Source organism: Protobothrops mucrosquamatus, unplaced genomic scaffold (assembly GCF_001527695.2).
Source record: "Protobothrops mucrosquamatus isolate PMUCROS unplaced genomic scaffold, P.Mucros_1.0 scaffold212, whole genome shotgun sequence".
Classification (NCBI taxonomy): domain Eukaryota; kingdom Metazoa; phylum Chordata; class Lepidosauria; order Squamata; family Viperidae; genus Protobothrops; species Protobothrops mucrosquamatus.
This window is the reverse complement of record NW_015386566.1, coordinates 1,177,816-1,199,121: the sequence shown is the minus strand read 5'-3', so window position 1 is coordinate 1,199,121 and position 21,306 is coordinate 1,177,816. Positions and strand designations below refer to the sequence as shown.

Genomic DNA, 21,306 nt, shown 5'->3' with positions numbered 1-21,306 from the left:
TGTGTTGTTGTGACAAGGGTTTCAGCTTCATTCCAATGTAATTATTACCACATGCTTTTCATGAAGCTATCCTTAAATTGTCCGTATATCAGGCCTCAAAAACCAAGAATGATACAGGGAGTTATTTCTGAGTAGTTTCTTTATTCGTCACCTACAGAAACAATCTTGCCACACTAAAACAACTGTCTGCCTAAACTATATATGTACTCTATGAACTTCTAGGAAGGACCCATCTTTGCCCTCTTTTTCCTGCCTACCAGACCTTCCAAGCTCTGCTCCCTCTTTGTTCTCTGGGAAGCAACCCTTCCATCTTGGGATTCCAGACTACATTCCAGCATAATAAATTCCAACTGATGCAAAATACAAGAACCAGCTTAATAATGTAAAATACTAAGATCACATGAAAGCTGTTTTAACACCTGTGTTGGTTGTGAGTTGCTTTCTAGGCACAGTGGAATAGGTTGTATGGTTGAATCAACCACTGAAATGCAGGAAGGGGGGGCTTTTTCCTAAGGAGGCAGATCAGCCTTGGAGTCCTTGGTTTGTAGAAAGAGGCCCAGAAGGCATCCTCCCTAAACCACCTTGGGATTTATCTGATAATTTTTCAGAGGATGCTTTAATCTGACAAGATTCCTGATTATGGGGGAGCAGCAATAAAGAAACTATTCTGAGCAATCCATTGTGTTGTTCTTGTGCCTGATATGTTGCTATGAAACTTTAAAGGCTTGGCTTTTTCTAAATCTGGGCTTCAGGATCCCTACTGAGGTGAGTCTGGATGAATTACTATGGAGGAAGCTGACAGCACCTGGGTGTACTGACTTATATCTATTGGACTGGAAATATTCCTTACAAAATGGAAAGCAGATAGATTTTATATCAATCTACATATTTTTAAGCACTTGACATAGATAGCACGGATTTAGACTCCAACATATTGGGGAAATTTTGGGAATTTTCATAATATGTATATTCTCCTACAGTAACAAGAACATTTGCCTGGTTATAATGACTATCATAATGACATGACTAGTTCCCAAACAAAAAAGTTCAATGGAGAAGTTAACAGAAAAATGACTTGCCTAATATGCCAAATATAAGGCAGAAATGGGTATCTCAGCTCAAAATAGAAAACTGCTTTTCTAAACAAGTTCACAGAAGGAATAATTCAAAGTAGCCATCTGTGAAATAGTATCCATTTCACAGATGATGAACTGCTGGTGCACACCTATCTTGAAAAAATACATACATACCACATCAATGAAGGCATTCCCATTTTGTTAAAATGTAAATAAATAGCCACCACAGAAGGAGCACAAGCAAGACATCACTCACATCATTTTTTGCTTCTTCAACTAGGTTGCACCATTCTGTTCTAGGAAAGGTCATCAATCAAATCCAGGCAATTACATCTCATTCAGAAAATCATTAATCTGATGTTATAAATGAATGAGGACCAGTAAATTGAAACTCAGTCCTAAAAATAATTGATATATTGCTAGATGATTTGCCTGTCCAGGAAAGACATATCAGCAGTCTGTTGCAGATGAATGCTAAAAAGGATCAGTCTGCAGTCTAGATGTAAGCAAAGATCCCCCTTGGTCACTAGGATCTCAAGTATCAACAACATGGTTCACCAGGTGAGACTGGTGTGCTTGTTGTGAACCCCTCCTTTCAAAGAAGAACCTGGTTAAACTTATCCATAGTGAAATAATTCCCAGATCAGATTACTTCTATCTACTGCATATGCTGCTGTCTTTTAAGGCTGCTTAGAAACTAGCAATAATTTAAAACAGAAATGATAGACCACTAACTGGGATCAGTTCATAGTGCTTTAAAAAAACTCCTCTGGCTCCTTGCCTGTTAGGTTCTGGGTTTTTGGAAAAATGGTAACTCCAAGTATCTATTTGTATATATACCAAGATTGGCTTTAGAAGAGACAAATGTCTCTTAAGGCAGACAGTTCCTTCAAGTATAGAATTCTCATTTTGAAGAGGCTTGTCTGCCATCTTGACTGCCCCATGGAGCTGCCTGAGTGCCCAGTGGGCAGGAAAATGGGACCCATATATACTTTTTAAACTTCAGAAATGTTTTTATGGAGCACATTTATTCAAGAACAATGATTTATTTATTTATTCAGATAAGAAACATATACAAATAGCTTACACCCCTTAATCTGTTTTCTTTTATGGCAGGCTTCATTTATTAGCTAATTCTTCCTGCTTTTCTTTCTGAGTTCTTCTTATCCTAAAACGTATTTTCTTTTTCTCCTAATAGGATCACGGTCCATTACATCATCATTTCTATTTTCTTTTTCCTTGCCTCTTGACTTAAAGTGGCAATTTAATACCCCTTCATTTTTAATGCTGCTTATTGTTCTTCTTGTCTTATGCTGTATGACAGCTTGGAAATATTTTATATTGAAGGACTGGCTGCAACTATTGTTTATTTTTTTATGCAATGTTCAGCCCACTTTTTATTATTAAAAAAAAAACCAATCAGTGGATGGGTAGCTTGTAAGGAAGCAGTCATACCAGGTTCTGGCCCATACAAGGCTTTGTGTTTGGGATGAGAACTTAGCAGTGTATTGCATGTGTGGAGGAGATTGATGATGGGCCGGGAAAAAGGGCCGTCTTGTGTAAGCGGGCTATTTTGCACTGTTGTTTAAATTAAGAGGAATAAAGTAAGTCACTTTGCAAGTCATCCATGAACTATCTCATAAAGAGGCAGTCCACCTCTGCTGGTAGTTGAACTCTGTCACTGGGTTCATCTAATGAGAAACTCCTGCACTGCACGGTAATGTTCCTTTCTTTCAACATATTAATTTCAGTAAGACACGGCCATGCTGCATGTTCTAACATTTGCCTTTCCACAAATTAATGGATGTGCTTTATCAGGTGACAGAAGAATTCAGTATCAATATTGTTTTCAGTTTTAGGTTGAAACAGATGGGGCCAGGACTTTAATGTTCAGGAGAAGGCCCCACATTCAGAAAGGAATTCAGGCTAATGGGCTGCCTCAGGAGAAAACACCTTAGTATCATTTCAAACAAAGTTTCCATACTGGGCATATTTATGAAAAACCCTAGCCATTATTTCATGTTTTGCCAGGATTCCCCCCAGCAGAACAGATGAACTGAGCTTTAGATGGGAAAGAAAAAGACCGAGAGAATGTGATTTGATTTGTTTGCATTGAGAATAATACTGTATATATGTTTTGAAAAGAAACAGAAAGAATATTAAATATTAAATTGCCTAGAGTTAGAAAGGTCTCTGTCTTAAATCTTTATTACATTTATGTTTACTACCTTTTTAATTGGATTTCCTGCCTAGAACTCAAGGGAAAACAATGGGTATCCTTCCCTTCCCCACCCTTATTTCCCCCTTGGTCCTCACAGTAACCTAGCAAGTTAGGTTGGGTTAAGAAAGAAGGCCAGTCTGCAGTAGGACTTTTGAACTGTTTTCTTTCATGTTTTGCTTTTTGAGTGCTGTTTTTATGAGGTTGGAGAGGAGGCAATATTGTAATTTCTCTGTGTTGTCAAGACACACCTGCTGCAATCTAGCCACTTCATAAGTCCTGTTGGTGGCAAGGTGCCAAACCTGTTTTATGACATTTTCCTCACTTTCTTCTTTGACCTCTGGCAGAATATCAGGGGCTTTCAGGTAGGAAAGTCAGTATCACTTTTTTTTAAAAAAGAATTTTAGGCCATTTTTCACTGAGCCCCTATGAAATTGCACAACTAAGAATCTGGCGATAAAGCTGTAATGGCAGTGTGATGTCCTACTTCACTTATAATTACAGTACTATAGATGGCTTGCACTGTTTGTTGCTTCTATAAACACAAATGCCAAGACAGAAACCAATAAATAATAAATACATAAATAAATGGATTTAGATTATTTGATTCAGAATCTGATCCAATTATACTAGGAAAAGTAGGCATTGCTACAATATATAACATTAACAATGCTGCAGGAAAATAAATTCAGAAAGAAGAAATGTCTTTTAAAATGTTTGTGTCAAGTGTGAGGGAAAGAGTTGGTAATTTTTGTTTTCAGACTAGAATAACCCAGTCAGAAATTTTCCATCAAAGCCCTGACTAAACTTTATGGAATAGTTGAGGGGGATAAATCCAATTCTCTCAATTATTAAAAACATTTATGAATGATGCTAAGTGCTTTCTCAGACCAAATTTGATTTGATCCTAATTTGATCAGGAAGAAGTATTTCCCAGTTCAGATCTGGAAGGCCTTTTGTCCTGAAATGTTTTTCATAACTAGAATATTTGAATAATCTTTTAAACTTTCAAATTATCTGGGTAAGGATCACAACAGTCCTGTAGTATTATGTTGCCAATGTGGGATTGAAACTCAGAAAATACTGCAGTAACTTGCTTAAAGCTCAAGGATTTTCCCCACTGCTGAGCTGAACTTTTCACCACCTAAATACTCAGCAGAAAGTTAGACTGGCATGAAATTGACTGTCCTCACTGCCAATCTATACCTTGTCTCTATTGCCTTTGTTCCCAGTCACTGTCATTCACTTCATTTCCTTCAAGGTGTCCGAACTATGAAGGAGCAATCAGGACTGCAAAACAAACAAACAAACAAACAAACATCAAATCCAAGACCTGTTTAGTAAGATTTATTAGGACAACACCACAAGAATTCTGACAAATACTCTGGCTTTCAGAAGTGAGCTTTATTTACAACTAATTCAAAGCAATTCTTATTTTTCTTTCTCCCACCCTTCAGTGTAGTTAGTGGGGAGAAGGCAAGTCAACCAGTACTTTGATATGATTTACCCAATGGCTGTTCGCCTCTCTATCAGTGTGAGAATTTACTCCCACAATAGCTTAACATTTTTTTACATTTTCAGTTGTGATAAATTAAGAGGAGAAATGCTAAATCATCATTATCATCATTTGTTAAACTTGTATGCTGCCTGACTTTCAATGACTCTGGATAGTTCACAATAATCGAACAAAAAAAATTACAATAAAATCAATCCAAGATAAAACTTGGCAAGATAAAAGACCAGAGGGATACTTTAAACACTAATACATCTACAGATTACTTAAACCAGTCTCATGGGTTGGGAACAAGAAGATGACAACATCATGGGGACACTGCAAAGAAAATATGTTGTCAAATGACTTTGTACCATCATGCTTTGGTGTAAGAGTAGAAAGGCTCTCAGTCAATTAAACTGCACCAAAAGGTTAGATTGTACTGTATATTATTTGGCCTAATAGGTGGTTAATGTCAGTCGGAGCCTAGTCTCCTACATATTTACACAGAAGTGAGTAATTGGTTCTAGTCAGTTCTGGTCACCATGATATAAAAAAAACCAGCTGGTACCCTAGAAAGAGTGCAAAGAAGAGCAATAAAGATGATTAGGAGACTTGAAGCTAAATCGTACAATAAACAGCTAAGGGAATTAAATATGTTTAGCTTTACAAATAGAAGGCTTATGGGTAATATGATAGTTGTCTTCCAATACTTAAAGGGCTGTCACAGGGAAGAGGACATTGATTTATTCTCCAGAGCACCAGAGTTTAGGACAGGAAGCAATGGGTGGAAACTCATCAGAGTAAGATCCAATCTAGAAATAAGGAGAAATTTCTTGACAGTGAGAACCATTAACCAGTGGAACAGCTTGCTTCCTGGAGTTGTGGATGCTCCATTGCTGGAGGTTTTCAAGAAAGATTGGACAACCATTTGTCTGGGATGGTATAAGAATTCCTGCCTTGGGCAGGGGATTGCACTAGAACACTTCCAAGGTCTTTCCCAGACCTATGATTCTGATTGCCACTGAGATAATGGTGATCAATCTTAAGTAAGTGTGCATAGGACTTCAGTCAAATAAGCTACAGCAGCTTAAAATACACATCTATGGAAGGAGTGTGTGTCACAGGTCCTGGCTTACTACAGTCATCTTCAGCCTCAGCCTTCCTGTTTCAGTGGAGAAAATCTGAAGAAGTATTTCAGCTATTTGTAACTGACATTGAACTTGAGTGTAGGCACCGTATTCTTGAATTACAGCTACTTTTCGGATTATCCCAGTCAACAAGGGAAGGCTAGAAATGAGGGACAAGGCCAAAATTGTATCCCCAGCATTTTTCCTATTATAATGCAAATGTTCATCACTCCAAAAAGAGATTAATGTATCTAAAAGTCAGATTGCTTTTTAACATGACAAATAAATAGAAGTAGGAGAGAAGTATGCAGATTAAGGGAAGACATTTTGCAAGACTACAAGAAAATTTATTTTTTAGGAGTTGCTATGAAGTTTGGAGCAAGGTATATCAGCTAAGGTGCCTTTCTTAAAGGAATGACTCCTGTCCATCATTCACAAAAGTCATATAACTCCCTCCCCGACTGCATCATGTTCTCTCCTATTTCTACGTAGAAGAATAAAAAATGCTGCATTTGAGGAAGCTGTTGTTGAGAAAAAAACTGGGGGTCTCATGGATCAGGATTATATCAGGACACATAACCAAGCACACCCATCATTCTTTGGAGCAATTTCATACATAATAACAATAATCCTCTTAACAATCATCCTCTTTGTTTATAATGTATTTTTAAACTTTTTTTTAAAAAAAAAATAACAACTCTTCTCTGACCTTATTGCTGTGACTTTTGCAGCTTTTTATAGGTTACAGATTGTCAATGATTAGCCCAAACTGTTTTGTGTTAAGAGCCTGTCCTGTATGTTGGTAACTAAAGATAGAAACATTAAGTACCCAGGAATCCGTTTCAGAACATTTAAGAGAAGCCCAGTTCATATCAGAGAAGTCTGAGCAGAGGTTACCAGGGCCAGTTAAATGAGTATATTAGATTACTTATATGACATATGGGCTTGTTTTTAAAACACGTTGTGGAGGCTAGCTGATTGCAGTGATGCTTAGGCAGAAGGGGGCATCTAATCTTGTGACTTCCCAACTGATTCATCTAGTTCCACTTCTGATACTAGAACATACATACTCTCTGTCTCTGGAGAGGCAATACTGTCAGCAATGGTGTTTCCTACTTCTGAACACTGCTCGACCCTTTAAAAATTATACTTAATCTGTATTACTAATACAGAATAAACTTAAAAGAAAATGAACAAACAAATAGAATCTCGGATTACATTTCATCCTAAGGACCTACACCCAGGCTACATTTGTTTCATCTTTTTTGGCATGAAAGAGTGCGGTCCTCCTTCAGCCCTCATCTTGGCTGAGGAACAAAATGCCTATTTCAACTCCATGGCATAACTGCCATCAGTTTCTTGCCTCCAAAATCTTCTTGTCTTAACACAAGGAAATAGAAGGAGATGTACTACAAAGGACATCTTCCCTTTCTAGTCCTCTACAAACAAAATTCTGGCATTTATAATAGGCTAGCAGATCAACATCAATTTATAATGCAAAATGAAGTATTCACAGCAGCAGAATTGAAAGAACTGCAAAGATTTACCCAGGACAAAGAAACTGAAGCCTTACCCAGAAGTAGCTCAGCTGAAGAGGCAAGCCAGGGGGAGTTCATAGTAGAGAAAGCCAGCTTACATATTGATTCATTTTCATTCACAAACCAGGAAGGCAACCTTTTCTCGGTCTTCTCTTCAGGAAAAAAAAGCCCTCTAGCTAAAGAATAATTGAAACAAAGAATAACTGAGCATCTAGAACAAAAATAATAGAATAAAGTTGCCTGCATTGAAGCTTGTTCAAAGTAATATCTAGCACAAGCATTAAAAGATGCCAATACTGTAATATGAAATCTAAAACAATAACTTTGCCTATCCCAGGTCCTTAGTAAGGACTAGATAGATAGATAGATAGATAGATAGATAAATAGATAGATAGATAGATAGATAGATAGATAGATAGATAGATAGATAGATAGATAGATAGATAGATAGATAGATAAAAATGCCAAATCCAGTTTAAACATCTGGCTGATTGTATGATGAATCATAAGTATTAATAATGCAACCAATCATAATAATATAATATAGCCCTAGAGAGAGAGAGAGAGAGAGAGAGAGAGAGATCAACATATTCCTAGATAATAATTTCATTCAAAAGAGTATGACCATAATGATACTTTGCAAGAACTAAGGCAACCTCACTTTTCCATATCTGATTCTTGTTTTATTATTTGTTTTTTATACAAAACATTTAAGGCCAGAGTTACTGAAATGGAATTATTATTTTTTTATTACAAGTAATATAACTTTGACATGTATTTGTACAAGCAGAAGATGAGGCCGGGACCTTGTAGAAGTCCCAATATTCCTTTCATTCAGGCTTGGGTCTTCATGAAAAACAGGCTCAACTGGTTTGTCCTGAAAGATACTCATTTAAAATTCTAGTATGTAAAACTGAGACAGCTTGGATCATATTGCTTTCTTAGCTATTATTCAGATCACATGGAAATATTTGAAACAACACAGCAGGTAAATCAGTTCAATATTTTCAGAGTAGGTAGAAGATAAAATGTGGAAGACATGTTCAAGACCAGTCATTAGTTAAGCCAGGGGTCAATGGCATTGGCAGATTCTGCATCTTTTGTTCTTCCATAGGCCATAAATAGCAGAATAACTACACTCTCCCTTTTTGCTTCTGTCTGCTCTTCAGTTCCATTCCTGCTGTTGTACTGAAAGTTAAATAAGAATAAAAATTATACAGTAGTGCAAGGGAATGTTGCAATTATTGTTTGATAAAGGATTTCTAATTTTAAGAGTCACAGGCTTTGGATCATACAGTATATAATTTTATCACAATGTAAGTATTTACCTTAATTTTTCTCTGGAGTCAAACTCCAAATGAAATCAGTTTAATGACATTCAAGTTTTAAAGCAAATTTCCTGGTAAAGCACCATAAACTGTAGTGCTCTTTTTCTTACAATCCTGTAATGAGTTTGTTGTATCCAGATTACTCTGCTGTGAAGTGTTACATGTATAGCTATCACTGGGCATCTTCAATTAATCTGAAGTGTAGCTGTGCTGTTTCTAGCTGAGACCAACTAAATGGAACTAACAGCACCAGTCCCAAATGATGCCGTGCACAGATAATGTTTCTCAATATAATTCAAATGTTTAGGACTTTTTGAAGTCCTAAATAGCTTGGGAGTTGTTCAGCCAGGTATCTAAAGAAAAGCCTTCTTGCTTTAAGTAAAAAGTCCCCCTGCTATTTGAGGTGAGGCAAAGAATGGGCTTTTCTTCTGAGATGTCATATGGACACCGAACTGTCCTTCCAAGGATCCTTGACCAGCTTTACATTTATTAACAATCTTTTGGAGGGCCAGTGGGTTCCTGGAAAATTTTGGAAGGCAGTGTGGTAGGCGTGGTCAGTCTGAAATAATCCATTCAACCAGAACTGTAATTGGTTACATTGATCCTCACAATTCTCTGTAGACCTCCAAGTTGCTGTGTATTACCCCAAAATATTCTTGGAAGCAGAGATGATGCTAAAACTAGAGATATCTTACTTGAGAGCAAGCTAGAGGCCATCTTACTTGAGAGCAAGCTAGTTTCTGAAGAAAAAAAAGAATTCAAAAATAAGAAACAAATCAGCAAATTTGGGAGTTCCCATGTGCACATTAGTGATCACACTGCATCACATAGAAACCCTTTCACTAAAGCAGCCTCTCCCAGCTGGCTTTAATCCAATGATATTTCTTAGCATTTTTTCCTGGTTCAATTGCTCTGATAATCTTATACAGCTTTGTAAAATGCTTTTATTACCACCCGGAGCCATTTTGCGAATTTTATTAAACAAAGGCTGACACAAATACTTTTGCCAAACAAAAGCTGTTAAGTCATTGGAAAAACAATGGTGATCCTTCACCTCCTCCCATCTCCATTTTGCAATAAATTAATCTGAGATTTTAGAATGAATCAGGTGATCATAAAAAATATACTTACTTAATTTCATCTTCCTTTTTATCTCTGTCCACAAAATGAATATCTCTAGTAAGTTTTCCCTGTCATCTCTTTCAATAATACCACACTTTCAAGATAGAAAATTCCATTTCTTTTTGGCGGGCGAGGGAGAAGCAACAATTAATAGCAGGAATGAGCCATGCAAGCTAAAGTGCACTTATATACAAATCCCTTTGGGACAGTTTTTTTCTGAATGGATGTTGAGCATTTAGCATTCATATACATCATTACAATGATGGAATCTCCTGAATTTCCTACTAAAGCAGCCAAATGCTGAAATAATCCTTGTTTATGATTTAGTTCTGGATTGGGCTTAGCCAGGAAACCTTTTATCCCCGATAAAATAACCTTCACATTATCTTATTTGAAGCCGGGTGGAACTAATTATGGGCCTTGGAGCTTGATCCAAATGACTACCAAATTTGAATGCTTTATTCTAAATGCATTGATCAAAGGGAAACCGAAATTAAGGGGGTAGTGATGTCAGTATTATCAATTGTATGTTGATATTCTCAAGCCTGTTAAACAGAACTGAATTTAAGACTGATTTTTATCCTGATATTGACCAATCTCTATTCTTCTTTCAGAAAAATTACCCAGTAATAGTTTGATTTGCAGGCCAGAGAATAACTGCCCAGTAAAACCTCCTTGGATAGGAGCACTCTAATAAAATGTCTAATGAGTTTGAGAGGGTTTGTCTCTAGTTTTTTAATCTCTAAAATGCAACAGACTTGTACCAAGCACTAATCCTTTCCCTAGAAATCTAGGATGATGTTAAAGGGCTAAAATAATAGTCAAAATTCCAAATACAAGTTTAACTCTGAGACATAGTTTGGTTTTCAAGCTTGAGTTGGAGCTAATGCCAAATTAAATGAAGGGAGCTTAGAAATAATAAAGGAGATTGATCCATGGAGATTGGCTTTGAAAAAACAATTGAAGTCTTTGTTGAAAAGAAAAGAAAGGGAGATGCAAATGACTAATTGGAGGATGTTAGTACAAGCTGCACAAGATTAAAGCTCTTTTGAATTTTAGTAATGGTTCTTGTGGTTCACTCTTCTCCTAAGGATGCCTCTGGCGCAAGGAGGCAAATTTGATACCTGAGGTCTAAGCAGAGCACTTTGTATTTAGTGAAGCTGTTACTCAGCTGAGTTCATTTGAATTACCTGATGATTACTTATTTCTCACTTCCAAGATACCTAAATTCATAGCATGAGTGAAAAATGGCAAAGCTGTAGAGGTAAGGTGACTTGATTTCTGATTGGTGGCCTTTTATCACTATCAACTTCTCATTTCCTACTCTGAGGGAGTGGTGTTAATCAATAACTATCCCAATTTTTAAGAAAGGAGATAAGCTGTTAATTTCAGATCAATTAGCCACTTACCTATTAACCTATTCATTTATTTAACATTATTTATATTTACCTAAATCCTAGCAGAATCTGAATAGGGTACAACAACATAAACAATAACAACTCTACAATGACATTATAATAAATAAACCAAAATCGAATCATTGTAAGTGCCAATAAAAGTAATAAGCTAAGCACTGAGTGAATTATGGAATATCTATATAGGGTGCTTGTAAATGCCAGCAAGGTTGGGGCCATAAATACCTCAATTCTGACTTGGTGTTGGATGTTGTCCTCCAGTTTTACACCATAAAGAGCTTTAAAAGTGATGAACAAATGCTTGAATTGGCCAAGAAATCAATCAGCATCCAATGTGACATCTTCAAAATAGGTGTTATTCTAAGCTACCTATTGAGGTAGCCATATGAGAATGGTATAAATTAGGTAAATTTGTTCATTCTGACCAGATACTCTATATGGCTCTTTTGTTGACTTAAAGATGGTATTTTACCTAGAGAAAGGCTGTAAGCAAAATTAGCATCCTGGACCATAAATCACTTTTTATTTTAATTATTATATTACATGAAAATACCTTCATGCAGGTTAGTGTTCCACCACAATAGGCTTGTCTGATCAATTCAGAAAGAAGTTAAACAAGATCACACACTTGTTCTGCTTTTTTCTGTATTAATTCCATTACTCAAGCTTTTTTAAAAAACAAGCTTTACCCTCTGTTGTTGGCAAAGAAACCTATATCCATCCTGCTATATGCTGATTATGCAGTTATTTTATCTTTTGACACAGGATGGCTTAAGGCATTGTCTGCAAAACTAGGAGTTTATTGCAGCAATAAAAAATAGATATTATCCCAGATTTAAGTAATTCTACTTACCAAGAGGTACACTGATGAATACATCATAACTAGAAGATAAACAATACCTGCATTGAGCGGGTTAAAGATTCTAAATGTCTTTGAGTCATCATCCAATAATTGACAACATCAAAGTAACAAAAGATACCACTGCTGAAACTTCTAAAACTATTAATGCAATAAATTGATTTGTCAGTTGCAGAGGCAATAATTTTATATATGCACCATTAAATTATTGAAAGCCAAAATGCTGAGCTTTCTGTTCTATGGCATACAGTTTTGTATATATAGGGAAGAAACAGCTTTAGAAGCAATAAAAAGTAAATATATTGCAGCAGTTCTACATATCCCTTGATGCGTATCGTATGCCCTTTGGTTTTGAAATGTGGTCTTTGCTCTGTTCTCACATATGAGAAAATGCGAACTGAAATACTGTCTAAACGTAAGTTACTTAGGGGATCTTCAGCCTCCTTAATTTTTGCTAGTAGGTTTACTTCTTCACTGGAAAGAAGGCATTTTACTGTGACCTTGTAGCCAATTTCTTCCTCCAAAAAGCATGTGAGGAGCAAACACAGAGATTAAACAGCATATTTTGGATATTGAGTTATAAAAGGATCAAAGCTTATTTCCCCATTTCTTTAAGATTAATTTATATAGAAGAACTTTGAAAGTAGGCAACTATTTTACTAATGTCATCTCTGTTCCATTTAAGAAAACATTGGTTAGTTAGCTAGATATAATGCTATATCATCTGTGGCTCTGGAGAAGAAGAATAGTCTTTAAAGATCACCTTTGCACTCTCTGTCAAAACTAGCAATACAGTCGATTTCCCATATTTTATTGTGGTCTCCTATGTATAATTCCTTATTAGTCACTCATCTGGTCCAGCTAGGTAAACAAACTTTTCTTTTTTTGCCTATAAAAATAATCAGGTGGATTGCCTAATTCTGCTCACTAGCAATTGCCATAAGAGAGATAGGAATATCATTTTCTGAACTTGTTAATGTGTTATTTGCATTTGTTTGGTTAGTGTTTTTAAGTATTTAATGTTTTTATTGTCGGAATCTTTTCTTCCTTTTTCCTCATTTTATTGGCTTGGGCTAGTAATTGATAAATAAGCAGTGGTGTTGTCGTGTAAGTTTCCCCCCCCCCCNTTATTATTATTATTATTATTATTATTATTATTATTATTATTATTATTATTATTATTATTATTATTATTATTATTTAGGGTGCCAATGAAGCAGTACTCTTCCAGCAATGCCTCATTCACAGCAGTGATCACTTCAGCATCTCTGGGTCTTTTTTTCTAGGTACTGAAGCATCTGCGACACTTGAACTTCACTAATAATATGGGGGAGCAAGTGGATTTTGATGAGTCAGGAGGCCTAATAGGAAATTATTCAATTATCAATTGGCATCTGTCCCCAGAAGATGGCTCCATTGTATTTGAAGAGGTTGGACACTATAATGTTTATGCCAAAAAAGGAGAAAGGTTATTTATCAATGAAAATAAGATCTTATGGAGTGGATTTTCCAAAGAGGTAAGTGACACCCAGCATTTTAGTTGATATTTCTCAGATTTTCCCAGGAGATCCACAGTATCTTTCCTCTCCTCAGGAAAGGATAGCTTTCTTTCTTTTTCTTTTCTTTTCTTTTCTTTTCTTTTCTTTTCTTTTCTTTTCTTTTCTTTTCTTTTCTTTTCTTCTGAGTGAAGAACACAGCTTTGAGATCGAACTAGTTTGTGTGTGTGTATTTGATACAACAGGTATCAAATAAAACATTTTAATGTCTGTGTGTATGTATGTATGTATATACATATACATATAAAACATTAAAATATTTTTGTTTGATATCTGTTGTCAAGTGATGCTGTTGTATAATGGAAAAACAACAGCAGGTGCAACAGCTATTCTCCACAGCCTGGCCTCATTTTGAAAAAAAAGTCTCAATGCTTCTTTGCATTGTGAAAATCTTTCTTTGCTTCTGTGGAATTTCTTGGGTATTTGCTTCTTAAAGATAATCTCATGAAAATAAAAATGGCTGACTTAATTTTTTTATAATTCAAAACTGCTTATTCAGTTCAGATGTGCCATTCATGATCACCTCAGTCATACTCTTCTCAAAATGCCTGATTTTTGCAATCAGATTGCTCTGGGCCCTTCAGGTTCTACTCCTTTGCACTTATCTTTCCTCCCCCCCCCAAGGTGGACAAACAATTGTCAAGTCATTTTGCTTTTCTGTGGGCTTTAGTACTACAGCCATCTACACCTTGCTGATGTCAAAAATAATATTTAGCACAAAATTTAAACAGAAAAGTATTTTAGTGTCCTGTTTGTCTCTTTGTTCTTTTTTCTACCATTTGTATCTTAAAGAAAAGCTATTTTAAAGCATTGTTGTTGCTCATTCAGAACGGTTGACCTTAAAAATCCAATTCAAAAGTCAGCAGATCTTCTTTTTGGCTCCATCTTGTGGCTGTTTGGAAAGTTCCAGATCTGATCTTGTTTGCAAACCTGGGATTATAGGATTACCATAGAGTTCATATTACTGTAGAGTTCATAGCTTCCTCAACTAGGTGCCCTTTCTGTGTTGGACTTTTTCATTCCCCGCCAGCAATAATTAGTTGACAGTGTTAAACACTGACAGTGGGCTCATACACCCTTATGCTAAGTTCACATTTGTAGAAAGAACATCTCATGTCAAAAGCATAGTTCACACATTTATCAGATGGTGATGCTTGTCACATGATGGAAAACGAGGCATATGCACCTCTTGTTCCCTGCTTCTTACAGTACATGCTAGAATATTCGGGCAGACTATTCCACTTCCAAGCCCAGTTATGTATATGGCCTTTCTCCCTCCCTTTTTAAGCAGTGACCAGGAGATCCTTAGCTCTGATTTCTACTTCTGAGAAGAATGTGCATCTCCTCAGTGGGAAGGAAACTGAGCCCATTCTGATGTGCTATCCAGGGCCAGCATAATTCCTCTTCACATCTATGCTCCTAAAGAAGTGGGCAAGTGGAAGTAGCAGCTCCACCTGCTTCTTGGTGCCATGGCAGCTACTCACTAACTTGCCAAAGTGAGCAAGACATAATGCCCACCTGCCTTTTGTCTCAGGTTGACTTTATTTTATGTAGAGTGTGGCATATAATGTCAGGGAAATCTACATATGCTAGACAAACAATGCAGGCCTAACAGCCTAGAATACTAGTTTGTTCTGTTCAGCGCTTAGGCACCTCTTCTTGGTGCACCACAGGGAGAGCTTTTTATCAGATAACTAGTGACATTTGGATTGCTGGCTTTTCTGGACTCCTCCACCGGTTTCACCTTGCCTTGTCTTGTGTCGCAATGCTTCACATCCAGCCAGATCCAACACCAGCTTCCTGCTCTCCGCACACCTGAAAGCAGCTAGGTTTTTCCCACCAAAGTGGTACCCATTTATCTATTTTCAATACTGCATGTTCAGGTTGACTACCTCTCTGAGTCTGCATTGTAGCATCTTTGGATCACTGAAAGATACAGCAAAGAGTAGCAGTTTTGCTTCTCGCCTGTTTCTTTTTTTGTGTGTAGAAGAAAAGACCACCATCGACCTTGTTTTGACAATCAGCTCTATGGAGATCTGCAATCAGTCTTCTTCTTTCCTATCAGCTTACCTTTTCAGTGGATCTCCACCCAGATTGTCTTCATTCACACATGATTGATGGACAAAGGATTGGAAGGGTGTTGCTTCACCACCAATCAGGAGCATCAACCTAGATATTAATGAAACCTATCTTTATTCCTTAAGGTACCATTCTCGAACTGCAGCAGAGACTGCCTTCCAGGTACAAGGAAAGGTATCATTGAGGGGGAGCCCACCTGCTGCTTTGAATGTGTTGAATGCACAGATGGAGAGATCAGTGATGAAACAGGTATGATATGACTCTGGGAAAGAAAATAGCCCCCTCCTCTATTAGAAACATTTATCCAAATGGACTCAGAATTTATTTTTGGAAGTCACCATTGGTAACGACACCCTGTTACAATGTGTTAATGAATTACTAACCACTTCCATCGCTCCATCCAGTTACTATATTTACGGATTAGCAGTGGATTTTGTCCCAGAAGAGAATGCAATTGGAAGGATCAGGGCCTCCTCAAGATAAGTTTATGAATCTCCAGATTATACAGAAAGAAAAGAGAAGAAAAAGACTATTTTTCTTTCAAAAACTGTGGTGAATCTTTAATACGCCCCAACTCTTGATATTTTATTTTTTTTATAGATTGTGCCTATAGTTTTTTTTAATATATGGCTGCATGTTGTCCACCTAAGCCAAACCCTAGAATTTGTTTGTCTGTTTTTAACAATTTATGCCTCCAGAGTCCAGGACGAAATTTGTATGATGGAACGCTTCTCCATGAAAGGTTGATTCCAACAGATGAAAAATAGCCTGTTGGGAAGAATTCTTGTTAAAATCCTAGTTTGTAATGTCGAGTGGGAATTTTTTTCAGTAGACGCAGATTATTCCTTCCGATAGTAACAGTGCAGGTTTAGGAGAAAAGCAACAGAACAGAAATGTGCTCAGAATGATTAACTGGTCTTTGAGTTTAAGAGTTGGCACTGTATTCTAAACATAATTTCATGTACAGTCCCTGGGGACTGTACTGTATATTAAAGAATCATGAGGTAATCTCTGAGTCAAGGAGGAAAACTTCTGCCAAAACACAATCCCTGGGAAAACTTTTTTTTTCCTGAAGGAGGATGGAACATACTTTCTTTCCTTTTTTTTTTTTTGTAAATGAACCAAACTAAGGATTAAAGGATGTACAAGCCATAGTTTTGCGTACAATCTCTAGGAGTTTCTCCTCTACAAAAGCCATGGAAAATAATAAGTCTGTGAAAGAATAGAGCCATGGTCTTTTGGCAGTATTGCATGTAGATGGCCTCTTGACAGAGATGCCACTAAGTGCACTTCCTGTTCAGATGACTTCTTTTAAGCGAGGATGTTTTGTCTTTTCCAGATGCCAGTGCTTGTGAGAAGTGTGCTGAAAACTTCTGGTCCAATGAAAACCATACCTTCTGCATTCCCAAGCAAATAGAATTTTTGTCCTGGACAGAACCATTTGGAATTGCTCTCACTCTTTTTGCTATACTAGGTGTCTTCTTAACCTCATTTGTCCTGGGAGTCTTTACCAGATTTCGCAACACGCCCATTGTCAAGGCCACAAACCGGGAGCTCTCTTATCTCCTCCTGTTTTCCTTGCTCTGTTGCTTTTCTAGCTCTCTTTTCTTCATTGGAGAGCCTCAAGATTGGAATTGCCGCTTACGACAACCGGCCTTTGGCATCAGCTTTGTGCTCTGCATCTCCTGCATTCTGGTAAAGACCAATCGTGTCCTTCTGGTCTTTGAGGCTAAGATACCAACAAGCCTCCATCGCAAGTGGTGGGGACTTAACCTTCAGTTCCTCTTGGTCTTCTTATGCACCTTTGTGCAAATTGTCATCTGCGTCATCTGGCTTTATACAGCTCCCCCTTCTAGCTTTCGTAATCATGAAATGGAGGATGAAATCATCTTTATCACTTGTAATGAGGGCTCCTTGATGGCACTGGGCTTCCTAATTGGTTACACTTGTCTGCTGGCCGCTATCTGCTTCTTCTTTGCTTTCAAATCCCGCAAACTACCAGAGAACTTCAATGAAGCCAAATTTATCACCTTCAGTATGTTGATTTTTTTCATTGTTTGGATCTCTTTTATACCAGCCTACGCCAGCACCTATGGCAAATTTGTCTCAGCAGTGGAGGTGATTGCCATTCTGGCAGCCAGCTTTGGGCTTTTAGCATGCATCTTCTTCAACAAGGTCTACATTATCCTCTTTAAGCCATCCCGCAACACCATTGAGGAAGTACGCTGCAGCACGGCTGCTCATGCTTTCAAAGTGGCAGCCAGAGCTACACTGCGACGGAGCAATGTGTCCCGCAAGAGGTCCAATAGCCTGGGGGGCTCCACAGGCTCTACCCCATCCTCATCCATTAGCAGCAAAAGCAACCAGGAAGAGCCCTTTTCAATACCAACATCTGCAGAACCACAGCAAAAACATGGGTGCAAGCAGAAGGTGAGTTTTGGTGGTGGAACTGTCACCTTGTCACTAAGCTTTGAGGAGCACCAGAAAAATGCTGTAGCCAATAAAAATGCAAAGCACAGAAACTCCTTGGAAACCCGCAATAGTGATGATAGTCTCACGCGGCACAAAGCCCTGCTTCCTCTGCATGGCAATGAATCACTAGAGCCCAAATTCCAGACGCCCTCAAATCAAGAATCCAGCATACCAGAATCAGTAGTGGGAGAAACCAAGCAAGGAGAACATGTAGAAGGACAACCTTCTTTGTCAGCTGCATACCTGCGGGATTTAGTAGGCAGTGGCTTCATCAAAGAGAATGCCATCCATTCATAATCAAAGGAAAAGGAACCAATTATTGAGCAATTTTCTCCTGGATGGAGAGAAGAATTGAATACACCTCTAATTCCTCTTACTGTTAGAATCAGCAGGTTATATCCATTTTCAAAGGAAAGCTGAGTGAAACAGTTCCTTAGCATGCCTTTAGCTATCCTTTTAGTGCAATCATCCATGGTTGTGGAAGATACAAGAAAGAAAACTTTGGAGGGGCAAGAAGGTATCTTTCCCAGCTGTGCTGTAGAAGAACTTTTTTTTTATTCTCCTTTCCACCACTGCAGTTGTGAGCATGTCTGAGGTTCCATTAACATGCTCTGCTTTTACATCAAAGTATATTATCCCCTTTTCTTCCTTGTGTATATTAATTCCTCTTTATATGTAAAACTGCTTAGCAACTTTACAACAAGATGAAACTTGGCTGCTTTACATAAAACAAGTCACGCAGTTTGCTTTAGAAAATATTCTACAGCATGCTAAATAATGTTCAGCCAGTGGCTTGAACTTGTAAAGTATTTAAAATTATAGTGATATTTTTACACATGAAGGCAAGGCAGATGTTTCCTATCTAAGACATAGAATTCTGTGGTCTTCAGAGACATCACCATCTTTCCAGTGCTGCTGCCTGGAGTCTGACATGGGAAGGGGGGCAGATTTAACTCACCTTGAAGGCAGAGAAAGGGAAGAGAAGCCATAGGGCAGCGTTTCTCAACCTTGGCAACTTTAAGATGTTCAGGTTTCAACTCCTAGAATACCCCAGCCAGTTGAAGTTCACATGTCTTAAAGAAACATATCTTGAGAAACACGGTTATAAAGAAAATATAGAAATACAAAGAGCTCAGTGAAAATGTGTCCATTATTTCTTGTCAGCCTTGGATGCTATCTCTACCCTAGCTGGCCTTTTGTGCATCAAAGAGCTTCAAATGGAGAAGAGCAGATGTAAGATGTTGTGTGTCCCACAAATTAAAAACAAAACAAAACAAAGGTTTAGAAAATAAGAACATAGCACACAGCAGCACAACAAGGACAATTGTGGAGATAACCAGGTTCTATTATGAACCTGGTTACAGAACCAGATTCAATTATGAACCTGGTTATAGAACCAGCTTTAATTATGAAAAGCTATTAATAAAGTTAGTTAAATATAATTTAGTCATATTTCAAAGCATGTATCAATTGAATCATACTTCAGTAGAAAAATGTGCAGATAGTTTAATCTTGTTCTGTGACTTTAGAAATGTTTTAATGGGCAAATAAATGGCAGGTATAGTTAAATGTTATGTTTTGCTACATGTGGAATGAATGTCAGAGCTTGGACACTCTAATGTCTGCAATTCCTACATTTTAAAATGTGTTTTATAGACAGAAGTTGCCAAGCTGAGTTCCATAAGCTCCTGTTCATACAGAAAGAACTGAGAAAGAAGCCAGTCTGATTGTAATGAATTCTGATTGAATCTTCTTGCTGTACCTGTATTTGCATAGCATGAGAGGGACCCCTCTTTTTCCAAAAGATCTACAGATGAATCACTACACATTTTCCCCACACAAAGGAAATATTTATATTTATCCATATAAATAAAGCAATGTTGTGTGCCCATTGACAAATGCAATGGAAAACTTCATTTGAGTTGTGAGAGCATATTGAACAGTGGCTGGGTCAGTGCAGTATGCTAAAGTAGGCATGCACCAAGATCTGGGCTGCAGGTACATGGACTGCTGCTAGCTGGCATCAAAGAGATTCAGAGAATTAACTTCTTTGCTGCTGTCTAGGGGAATCTGGATGATTGAAACCAGGTGTGGTATGTTACTCTATGCCAAGCCCAAACCAATCGTATTATAGCTTAGTATGATGTGCAAGTTCTGCCCAATTGTACTATATTTAATTAGCCCTGGTGAATCAAATCATGGGCCAATACAATATGCAGCCTTATTAGCCTGCTCATCATAGACTGCAGACAGTTGCTAAAGAGAATCAATTGTTTGAGAGGAAATGTAGATACTTCTCTGTTTTTAATGCCTTTTTATGGAGTGCTTTGGAATTAACTATCCATTTATTCAGGGATGAATGGAAGGTAATTTAGGATCTACTGAACTGTGGGTGATTTGTAGTAGATTGGCAGGGATTCTGGCTTCCATTCATTGAACAAGATTTACCAGAGAATGTCTGTTCCTTTCCAAAAAATGAGAGAGCTAAAGTGAAACCACTTGGACAAACCATAAAAGGATTTTTGCATGGACTATAGATGAGCTCTCACTCAATTCTGGTACTCCAAACAAATCTCTGTGCTCGCTCAGCAGCTGCTTAGATGTGCCACGTTTGTGTGTTTATACACATGCACAAAAAGAAGAAAAAAAAAACCATTAACCAGATGCAAAAATTAAAAGGAAATAGGAAAAAACAAACCTCAAACCAGCAAGGCGTATTAAAATAAATGTACAGTATACTGTATATAACACAAAAAAAGCCCAGTCCTTAAAAAGCAAAACAACCTTGACCTATGGAATTGATTGGACTTTCCACAGATAGATAGAAGACCTGTTCATATGTAGAAAAAAACATATAACTATATCCAAAGTTTTATTACTTCATTCTAGGACTATTACTATATAATTTTAATGCTATGTTATTAATACCACGGCTTCTGGTTGGGGAATAGAAACTAATAAGCATACATTTGGATTTAAGTCACTAGTTAACTTACATCTGACATAGTTATGAGACAGAAG

At 37.3% G+C, this 21,306-nt stretch overlaps 1 protein-coding gene across 1 annotated transcript in view; it reads left to right on the top strand.

Moving 5' to 3' along the window:
- CASR (calcium sensing receptor) overlaps positions 1 to 18,582 on the top strand; it is a 28,435-nt gene extending 9,853 nt beyond the window's left edge. Inside the window, exons 4-6 of the mRNA XM_015814050.1 lie at positions 13,465 to 13,695; positions 15,939 to 16,062; positions 17,153 to 18,582. Of these exons, the coding sequence (XP_015669536.1) occupies positions 13,465 to 13,695; positions 15,939 to 16,062; positions 17,153 to 18,582 (1,785 nt within the window). The remainder of the gene's footprint in view (positions 1 to 13,464; positions 13,696 to 15,938; positions 16,063 to 17,152) is intronic.
- The last annotated feature ends 2,724 nt before the right edge of the window (positions 18,583 to 21,306 follow it).